We start from the raw sequence: 11,356 nt of genomic DNA on the forward strand, positions 1-11,356 counted from the left end.
AGTGAAAATTGAAGAGTGTTCTGCTGTCTAATATTCTGCAAAAATTAAGGAGAATTTGAGTCTCCACAGAAGTCACTCAAAAGATCGCTGTCAGATCCTGAAATGGAAACAATCATTCACTCACAAATTTCCCTTCCAGACCTACTCTCCATGAAATTCAGATAACTGTTCCCCTGGAGCAATGCTGAGCAATGCTGAGCTGCCATCTGGAAATGTCTCCTCCAAAAGCAGAGCTAAATGCTGTTATATGAGGCTTTGGATTTTTCTTTCTGCTGCTGGTACTGTTGATTTTAGCTAGTTACAGTTAAGAGGTAGGCGTACAGTACAAAGCTTTTTCTTCCCTGCAGTAAGGGAAAATTTAGAGCTGCTTCCACATGGGCTTTTTCTAACAAGCACTGCCTTGCTAGAGCACAAAGTGGTGCAGCAAAGAGCAGTGGATGAGTGGTGATCAAGTGCTGCTTCAATCACCATGTATGAAAAGAACCAGAAAGCAACCGTTCCGTCGTCAGATCCTACTGGCATTCCAGCTGCTTTAGTCAAACAAAGGATCGAGGGCCAAGGAAGTTCATTCTGCATACATTCTGGATTTCTGCAGCTGCCAATCACCACTGGGCCGGACAGCAGAGACACTGCTGGGTTATCTCAGCTAGATAGATCTGAGGAGGAAATTCCCACACCAGTCCTTGAAGAAGCATAAGTAATCGCTCTGGATACATCTCTAAGAGAATCCAGATGCGTGTGTTTATGCATTTATTACTGGATTAAATGCGCGCCTTTGAAAGAGCAAGAAAAAAAACAGAGAAAAAAAGTATATTTTCACTAGGTCACATCAGAGCTGACGATGAACTCAGCTGCAGTGTTTGAAACAAATATATCAGTTATGTCAGGCTTACAGTAGAAGAAAAATTACTGTTTAATTTATCAAACAACTAGGAAATCAGTCAGAGCTCAAGCCATCGTACAACTTCAACAGTTCCTATTTCTTCCCCTCCACCCCCTTTCTTTTATCAACTAATATTTGGATGACACAAATTTCATCATCCTTCATCAATGACAAAATGAGAAGATGTGGTGGGTTGGCCCTGGTTGGATGCTAGGTGCCCACCAAAGCCACTCTGTAACTCCCGTCCACAATTGGACAAGGGAGAGAACATACAACAAACCACTCGTAGGTTAAGAACCGGGAGAGATTACTCACCAATTACCATCGAAAGCAAAACAGACTAGACTCGGGGAAATTAATTTAATTTGTTCCCAAGCAAATCAGAGTAGGGTAACAAGAAATATAACCAAATCTTAAAACACTTTCTTCTCACCCCTCTCTTCTTCCCAGACTTAACTTTACTCTCAGTTTTCTCTACCTCTTCCATGCCTGTGGCACAGGGCAATGGGAAAGGGAGTTGCAGTCTTTGCTGCTCCTTCCTCCTCAGAGGGAGGACTCCTCATACTCTTCCCCTGCTCTAGCATGGGGTCCCTCCCACAGGAGACAGTTGTCCATGAAATTCTCCAACATGAGTCCCTCCCATGGGCTCATGAACTGCTCCATCCTGGGACCCTTCCACAGGGTCACAAGTCCTGCCAGCAAACCTGCTCCAGCATGAGCTCCTCCTCTCCACAGGTCCACAGGTCCTGCCAGGAGTCTGATCCAATGTGGGCTTCTCACAGGGTCACAGCCTCCTTTGGGCTCATCCACTCACTCCAGTGTGGGATCCTCCAGGGGCTGTAAGTGTATATCTGCTAACCTGCTCCAGCATGAGCTCCTCCTCTCCACAGGTCCACAGGTCCTGCCAGGAGTCTGATCCAATGTGGGCTTCTCACAGGGTCACAGCCTCCTTTGGGCTCATCCACTCACTCCAGTGTGGGATCCTCCAGGGGCTGTAAGTGTATATCTGCTTCACTGTGGACCTCCATGGGCTGCAAGGGCACAGCCTACCTCACTATGGTCTTCTCCATAGGCAGCAGGGGAATCTCTGTTCCAGTACCTGGAGCACCTTCTCCCTCTCCTTCCTCACTGACCTTGGTGCCTGCAGAGTTGTTTCTCTCACGTATTCTCACTCTTTGGCTGCAGTTCTGTCAGGTTTTTTTTCCCCTTCTTAAATATTTTGCCATAGAGGCACTACCACCTTTGCTGATGGGCTCGGCCTTGGCCCTTGGTGGGTCCATCTTGGACCTGGCTGACATCGATTCTACTGGTCATGGAGGACGCTTCTAGCAGCTTCCCACAGAATCCACCCTGATAGCCCCCCACCCCGACTACCAAAACCCTGTCACACAAACCCAATACAAAATGGCTACACTTTCACATAGGAGCCTGGGAACATTTTGGTAGTTCCAGATATTTTCATACGTATGCCAAAAAGGATCATCCTCCTTGTGAAGGTTTGATTCTGAGCTGCTCCTCCTAACTTGAACAGCCTTACCATCCTGCAAGGATACACCATGTCAGGGACAGACCTAGATATTAATTGAATTTTTCCCCTACAACTTTCTCAGGCCTTCAGTACTACTGAAGTAGTCTGAAGAATACCTGTCATTTTGAACTGTACCTCCACAATCACAAAATATGTTGAGTGGGTTTGTCCATACAATGTAACAGAGCAAAATACTCCTTTTGCAAAATGGAGAAGGGGATTGACCTTCATCAGCATTGTGCCTAGTGCTGAGAAACAGAAAAAGCAGATAGTAGAGAAAAGTGGGAACACAAAGGTGCACAGAGGTTGTTTTCTCTAGGACACTCAAAATTCCTCTGAGCAGAAAACTGAAATGTCTCTTTTGCTATATTCCAGCCAATGTGAACCTGAAAAACATTCAGGTATTCAGATAAATTGATCTGGACTCAGCCAAACTGCCCCCCCTACACGGTCTGATTCATGATCACTCTTTATTTAACTTGCTCCTTCTTTTCCATTTGCATAATTGAGAAATTGATTTCAACCAAACAGATTTAACCCTCTGTCAAAGGTCTATCCAAGATTTATTAGGTCTAAGAAAATATAAGGGTAATTATCTGTTTATGAGCTAATGTAATGTGATCAGACTATTTATTCGTGATATACACTGAAGTCCGTTTGTTCTGAAAAACTCGGGAATGTGCTGCTCTGCTCCTGGTCTTCCATTACATTCCAAATACATTTAGAAGTATTTCACCTCTTCAGAAGTATTCTTCATATAAATAAAGCTCTGCCAAGAACACATTATGATAGGATCTTGCTGTCATTATTGCCTGTCGCTGCATCTACAGTTCCACATTATAATGAATGAGCTTGGCAAAGCCTGCATTAAGGATGAATGAAGAAATACACACTGGAGAACTGGTTAGGGTGAAAGAAGAGACAGAAAGCAAGAAAGCCAAGGAGGTGTTTCTAGTTATCTGAATTCTTCTCATCTGCATTTTTGGAAGGAGTGTGTTTTGTGGATTAATATTGTCCAAGTTTGTTTGACTTGCAGCAAATCTGAGCATACTCCACTTCCAAAAGTATTTCAGTCGGTTGTGTTACCAGTGCCACAAAAGGCAGCGACCTGATGATTGGTGATATAATGGAGCCAACAACTCAAAGGGGAATGACTATAGGAATAGACCTGAATATGAGAAACAAAATTAGAGATTGGAGGCAAAATCAGCAATACCAAGGAACAATTATTCTGTCTGGGGTAGCATGAAACAGAAACACCTTCAGATTTAGCCCTTGAAAATTGTACTCTTTTTCCATCCTTGACATTGAACATTGCTTCACTTCTGTAAACTGCCTGTCAGAACAAATTCCAAAATATAAACCAATTCCAAAATATAAAGAAGTGTACTGAATGCTTCATAGGCCACAGCTGTTTAGAAGTGTTTAGTCTGAAAAGTTACAGCAAACAGAAGTGCTGTCCCAGGGAAAACAGAAGCAAATCCTTTAGCAAAATCAAAACTTCACTCACAATTTGTTAAAGACCATACTAAACCAAGTGAAAAGAAAAAGTGTGTTTGCTGGCACTATCACAGTGTGGAATGTCAGAAAACGGTAGACTTATTCCTGATTCACACAGAAAATGTCAAGGTTCAGTCTGTACTCAGAGACAACCTGAAGGACCTGATGCTAAGTTTTGCGTTTGGTTGGTTTATCTGTTATCCTTCCCCATACTTGCAGAACTCCCCTCCCATCCACCTCAGGACTACAGGCTTCCAATGGTGAATATGGTTTTGAGAACAACATACTGTACAGCTATTTCAATGAGCAAGGTTCCCTGTTTTACTTATTCTTGAAGCCAGGGTTGACAGGTACGGTTCACTCTAGCTTACTTGTGCACCAATGAAACTAAATGGGTATACGTTATCTTCCTACTACTTTCCTCTGCAGAAGTGGAGAACTGGAACTGCAGATTAGGTTCCCCACAACAACCAATACAGAGTAGGAATTTAAAGCACCAAAGTTACACAACAATGCGAGGCTGAAAAGATAATATTCTAAAAGAAATGGGGAATTTTTAGTGCTCAGAAAGCACAAGAAAAACATGCAGAATTATTAGCTATTCCAGTCTAAACCACTACCTGAGCAAGTTCTCAAAAGTCAACAATTTTGGATTCTCTTCATACAGGCATCTCAATTCCAAATCCAGAGGCATATCACAAACCCATTTCATTCTGGTGTATGAACATGAGATGCAATGTCTGTATAGCAGAAAAATAATGAAGGTATAAAGAGCACTTTCGTAGATGCCTTTCCATATTTTATCAGGGTGACATTGTCACTGAAGTTGTCAAAATAAGCTTTCCCAATAATCCCTATTATTTAAGCATCTCTGGCTGATTAACAAAATTAAAAGCATTAGCTTGATGCAACTTTATTATAATTAGAAACATAAAAAGTGGGTTAAAGCATTCCACTTTGTTTTAAAATTCCCATGTTTTAATTAATGCATGTTTCTAAGAAAGCATACTTAAAGACACATTTCCAGTCACATTAGAATAAATTTTTGGCTTACCAGCTGCAATGCTTTTATCTTACACTCAGCACTGAAACTGTGTTCTCAATACCTTATATTAGGAATTGTCAGTTTATTGCTGTATCTTAACTACCTCTCTCTATAACATGATTTAGCCTTATAGTAAACACCACATATTAGCTAACTCAGAAAGAACACAATCCCTTTACCTCCCTCTGTCACCTGCAAAGCTGACTGGAAAACATTTTTCACAGGTTTTAAAAAAAAATACTAAAAATCAAAACACAACTCACAAATAACTTATTTTAACTAATGGACCACATAACATGCTGTGGAATTAATCACCTAAAGAAATTATGGTAAAACAACAAACTACTGTGGCCATCTTCCCCATATTACCATATTACTGAATTAATTTTGAGATATTATCTGTCACCTAAAAACAGTCTTAAAGTTACTTCCTAAACAAACCTTACACGTCTGTTAAACCCAAGATTCCATTCTCTCACAAGCAACTTTCCAGTCTACAAAACAAGCTTTAACTCCTGTAAAAATAACTCTGGATATGCAAAACCTGGATGTATTTGTAACATCCATATTGGTTTTTTTCTGCTGCTATTAATGACACTGAACCCAAATGGATTTGCCAAATGTCTTAAGCTAACTCCTTTTCCTTACAGAGAGACAGTTGTTCTCAAACTTGCTGCTTCAGTTCTTTGTGGAGCTCAAGTACTGGAAACTCAAGTCCAGGAAGTCATTAACATGATGCACAAGACACAACACAACGGATTAGGTACTCCAGACTTTAAGGTAGCTGAAAATAAGGATGCTTTGTTTCTAAACTGTCAGGGATTTAAGGGATATAAACAGGTTAAACACTGAAGCAATATTTCCTTCCACTCTGCTCTCCTTTAATTAAACAGTCTCGGTATTCTCATTAACTCCTTGAGTCCTGATATCCCACTTGCTCAACACTGAGCACAGCCACAGGGGGCTGATGTACAAGCTCTTCATCCTCACTTGGCACCAGCATTTCCAACTTCATATAAGGAAACGGAGGAGTCAGAGGTTCACCTTAAAGCTGAGGCAAGGCTTACAATTGCCTCTCTTCCTATGGGGCTTCAAAAGGATGCCTTAAAAGTGGTGAATCACGTTGCTCATCCACAATTCTTCCTACAAGCACTTTCTCAGTCCTTAGACAATCCGAATCTTTGTTGAACCAATCTGTGTGTTCTTGGCTACTCTTCTTTGCAGTTTAGGCTATTCAACTAAAGCAAGCTGCTGCCATCCTTTATTCTAACAGATCTGCAGCTTTCACAGTTCAATACTTTTTACCACCTGGAAGAAAATGTATCCCAGGTTTTTTGGCTTTGCTTTCATACTTCTTTTTCAATAAATTCAGTCAACACTCCTACGTTTTACAGTTGCTTCCTTGTCAAGATTATAATGTTGTCACATACTGCCCATCTGGCTGTTGAAACTACATTATTTTTTTACTACTTATTAAAACTTTTTCATAATATTAATTTCTGCTGGTATTTTTATTTCACTGACTAATCATCTTTTATATCCTCACACTTGCTCTTGTACACTTTTTCATCATGCTAATTGACATTTAGCACATCTCTTGCTTTTAATCACATCATAAACCACCTATTTTGGTCATTTTGTTCTGATTTTACAAGGAATCTTACTTAATATCATTAAAATGCTTGGAAAATACCACTGCATTCAGTGAGGCTGATTAAAGAGATATGCCATCCAACATTTTAGTTGCTTTCAGTGTGACGGTTGACATGTTCTCTGAGATTAATTAAGGTCATCGCTTACAGCTGAAATTTAGTATTACACACTCGTTTGACATAGAACCAAGATTTGAAGGAAAACTCATGTGTTGAAATGCTCTTAGCTAGGACCTGCTCCAATCTTCTCTTTCAAGAAGACTCCCAGGTAAAAACATCTTGAGGAGTTGTCTCATGGGCTATTCACCCTGTTTCTCATCAATGCAAGTCAGGAGCAACCTGTTCTGCATTCAAGGAGATAGATCATTGCCAATTTGACCTGAAAAAAAGGTAAAGTCTTCCTTGCTGAAAGCCTTTTATAAGCAAACTAAAAAGGTGAGATGTGGCATAAACCATTCATGCAAGGTGAAACAAGAGAACATTTCACTTGTGAACTTGCTGAACTGAGGCCTTCTTGTGCCACACAGGGAGGGATGTTGCACACAATTTCCAGTCATGTCCCCACAAGCCCTGAAATAACCATAAAATTTGATGTGCTAATAAAGAGCTATGAGATTAAATAATAAAGAAAATGATATATCGCTGCAAATGGGTATTACTGCAAGCACTGCATGTAACTGGACAGCAATTCATCAGGCTGAGCACGACTGGTTGCATATTGTCAGTCTCTTTCTCATATATATTAAAATTAATATCCCTCATGAATTTTGATGGCTCTTTTCTGTCTCCCGTTTGAAATATACAGTGCTTTTCCACCAACCACTTCAGAGCTGGCTGTCAGGGCCCTGGATGCTGCAGCAATACCAGGTCTTCATCCCTGCCCTGCATGGCCACAGTCCTGCCTTCCATGGGCTGTCCCCTGGGCACACACTGCCCCAGGTTGATTGAGGGGACAGCCCCCCAATAACGCCCCATTCCTCCCAGCCCACATGGATGCCCAGCCAGCTTACCCCTCTCCCACTGGCTCTTGGCACTACTGGTCAGATCCTGGAGGTCAGATCAGGGCCCTATCCTGGAGGGGTGCCAGCCCCACAGTGTTGCTATGGTGACACTAGACCTCAAGAGGTGGGTGAGGTGGTGCTGCCACCTTCAGTCTCCTAAGAGTTGTCGGGGGATGTTCTCGGTGCCCCTGGGCAGCTCCTGTCCCACTGCCGCAATGGTTGTGGCCATTGCTCCTCTGACTAGAGCTGCACCAGAATCCGAGCTGCAATTGCCGAGGCACAGGGTCAAACTGGCCCCTGTGCTGCCTCTCTCTTCTGCCCTCAAGTCTGTCAGGGTCATGGTCTGTCAGGGAGCCAGACTGTCCTCCTCTGGAAAGCAGAAGGACAGACTTCATGGAAGTGAGAGGAATTTACCAGTCTGAAAGGAGTACGGGGCAAAAGCAGATGCCTCACAATACAATCTACTTAGAGCAAAACTTTGATCCCAACCCAGTGAAAGCGCAGTCCTCCTCCCCATCCAAATTTTATTCTGTCTTTGAGGCAAGGTTCACTTTTCTCAAGGTCTTTCTTGACCAGTAGAACTGTTCTTCCACCCCTACCTGCATACCCGGCAGGATCTCCTGACTAAGTTGTGTGCAAGACTATCATCTGAAGGGATCTTTGAACGAGCTGCTAGTGAGAAAGCACGCCAGGAGACGAAGACGGCCCTCAGCAAAGGAGGGGATAGTGACCTCCAAAGCCAACCTATATATCTGCTGGCAGAGACCTTGAAGATGAGTTCAGGAACTGGATTTGGCCTACCTGGGACTCCAAGCTAAAAGCACAAGGAAGACGATTTGCCTGTTTCAGATGTAGAAAAGATTGGCATTTTTGTTTTCTGACTTCTTTTCCGTTCCTGATTTGCTGTGTGCCTGTGGGAAGCTGATTCAATTTTCTCCCTCTGCATTTTCCTCAGGGAGGCTCACTGAGAGAACAGTGACAGGGTGAGCAGAAGGCAGGGAAGAGCTCGCTCCGGTTAGGAGCTTAATGCTGGTTTCCCTGACATGTACCCCAGAAGGTCCCTGCTCTGACAGTGATAATGGGTACCTATGAGGGCAGGTAGCTGATTCCAGCCTAGCTCCTTGTAAGCCAGAGTCCCAGAGGTGTTCCTGCTGGACTTGGCAATATTGCACAAAGCCTCATCTGAAACTCTTGGCATGGACTTCCTCTGAAGAATCGCCTAAAAAATTCTGCTAGCTAACCTCTATCAGAAAGGGGTGCTAGCTTTGGAGAAGCCCAGCAAGCAGAGAAAACAAGGACTGAAAGAGTAAGGCTTGCAAGCAGCCCCACTGTTACAGAGTGACTGGTAGAATACTGGCGGAGTACTTCCCCTGCAAGCTGAGAGCCTCATTTAAAAGCCCATTATTTCTATTAGGTACCCCTTGCTGATGAGTGCATTCATTTGGAGGGAAGGTAACAGGAACCATTTCTCTGGTCAGAATACATCTTTAAGGCATTTGAGATTGCTTCACAAGATGAGTCTCACAGAGGAGAGAGGCTGCAGTATCTTAGCGAAGGTAGACACTTCGCTGTTGATCGGGCTGGAAATGAGAAACAAGACTTCATACTTGAAATTACTTCATAATTGAAAAGCAGGAAATTGAAAGCTGACTGAGAGTACCTTGGAAGCTACACAACAAAACCACAAGATGCCACGTGCCTTAGGAAAGCCTCCGGTGAAATGTTACAGGATTTATTAATGTTGTTGATCTGCTCAATGACATGGGATCCTGCAATGCTGACCTGTTGGTCCAGACCTTAAAATTAACCTCATGCTGAGCTGCCTTTGGGGATTTCTGAACTACACATCTGTTAAGTCACCCCGAAAAACACCTGCTTATCTTTTTTTTAGTAGTAGCATAATTTTTGTGAGTTTAGCGGAAATGCACTTTTATAAAGAAGCAGCAGCCACTGAATTGATGCACTGGTGTCATACTGCATTTATGTTCCCCTAGGGAGGCTGACAATTGCCTAGAGCAAAGTTCTTCATCCTCAAGCAGTTTCTTTCTCTGCTCTGCCACATCTACCAAAACTCTTCAACCAGCAGGATGAATTCCAGTAATCTTGCCATCTGCATTGGGCCGAATATGCTGATCTTAGTCAAGGTCAGCTCCCACTTTAAATGCTGATGAAGGTTACTGATAAGGTACACAGAATTTACCAACCAGCTACACCCTTCCAGTCCCATCAGAGCCTTCCTGTAGAGAGTTACCCTGTTGTCTCCTCTCTTGAGGCCTTGTGGAGTTAGTTTCATGTGAAAACAGACACATGGATGCAAGGGTCAGGAATGGAAAAGTCTGTTGATATGTTTTCATACCACTGTGTGGGGTGCGTGCAGGTGAAAGTGCTGGTACATTTTCTGATTAACAACTGAACTGAGATATTTGGGAAGGAGATTGCTTGACTTTTCAGTCTATCAGCTGAAGAATCACCAACATATGTGAACAGCTCCACAGGAGGGAGCACGAAATGAGGATAGTCACAAAGCAGAGCTGCAGGCCTGTATTCTTCAGTTTGTTACTGAGATGAACACTTGAAAATGAAGACAGCTTCTGAGTGCCCAAGACATTAATGAGAGGTCAGAACGTAGATGTGAGCAGAGAGAGAGCCCATGTCACTAGTCTGCCTCTACCTAGTAGCCCCTGGAGCAGCTCTCATGGGGCTGTGATGTGAATAAGTCCAGCAGACAGACTAAAGCTCACTTCACCACACTTGTCCTTTTGCCCCATGCTGCATTAATACTTTCTGCCATAGCTGATAAGGATCAGCAGCTCCACTTCACAGCACTGCCTCCAGCACAAGGGCTTCTTTCATCCTCCTTTCTCCTTGCTAAACTGTTAAGAGAGACTGTCAACAAGATTCCTTTACCTCTGCTTCTCTAACTCCCACCCTCAAGTGCTGGACTTTGACATGGAAGTCAAACTGATGCTTGAGGTGTTGATTGCAGAAAATCTGGAGCTCTTCTAGAAGTCACGGAAGAAGAGCTGACCCACCTGCAGCCATATGAGGAGGTGCCCCAGATTTTGCTGAAGTGCAGTACTAGGAAAATCATAGTAGGCAATCCTGATTAGAGAGGAAGGAGGAGGTGTGAGTCCCTAAGAGCAAAACAGGCCTGTCTTACTGCTTGCCAAAAGAGATGCAATGATTTCCAGCACTCGAAGGCAAGACCTGAAATAGTCTGATTAGTCTAAAAAGGCCCTGCTGAATATGACACCCCTCAGAGCAACCCAGTGCCTTCCTGCTGCATCTTCCAGTTGGCCACCATGCCCCATCAGAGAGCAGGAGTGTTTCTCCAGGGACCCTGTGTGGTCAGCCACCTGATCAAGAGAACAAACCTGACAGCATTTTTCTTTTCTGCCTGATGACATCAAACGCCTGTTAGGCTCAGGTAACTGAGCTATTTTTCTCCCAATATCTCTTAAATGAATCCTCACAAAGCTCTGAATAGAGAAAGGCACTATCCTGTCTTTTAACACAGGAAGTCCTGAATATACACGCTGTCTGGTTTAAATCCATCTGGCAACTAAACACCATACAGCCACTCTCTTCTTCCTACCCCTGGATGAGGAAGAATGTAAGGGAAAGCCAAGTAGGTTAAAATAAGGAGAGTTTACTTGAAACAACACAAAGAGAGACGAAGCAATAAAAAGTGGATGATTCACAATACCCTGCTCACCACCACCAGGCCAAGCCCCAGGGATAAGCCCT

The 11,356-nt window shown here is 43.1% G+C and overlaps 1 protein-coding gene across 1 annotated transcript; it reads left to right on the forward strand.

Annotated features, from left to right (window-relative positions):
- Nucleotides 1-7,824: 7,824 nt before the first annotated feature.
- Nucleotides 7,825-9,753, forward strand: LOC104498008 (T-cell activation Rho GTPase-activating protein-like; the record flags this gene model as incomplete). The annotated part of the gene is made up of 4 exons (XM_010141329.1): nt 7,825-8,008; nt 8,186-8,335; nt 8,846-8,915; nt 9,624-9,753. Coding segments are annotated over exons 1-4 (534 nt in total), but the record flags the coding sequence as incomplete, so codon positions are not given.
- Between the last annotated feature and the right edge of the window lie 1,603 nt (nt 9,754-11,356).

Source organism: Buceros rhinoceros, unplaced genomic scaffold, assembly GCF_000710305.1.
Source record: "Buceros rhinoceros silvestris isolate BGI_N320 unplaced genomic scaffold, ASM71030v1 scaffold108, whole genome shotgun sequence".
NCBI classification, from domain to species: Eukaryota; Metazoa; Chordata; class Aves; order Bucerotiformes; family Bucerotidae; genus Buceros; species Buceros rhinoceros.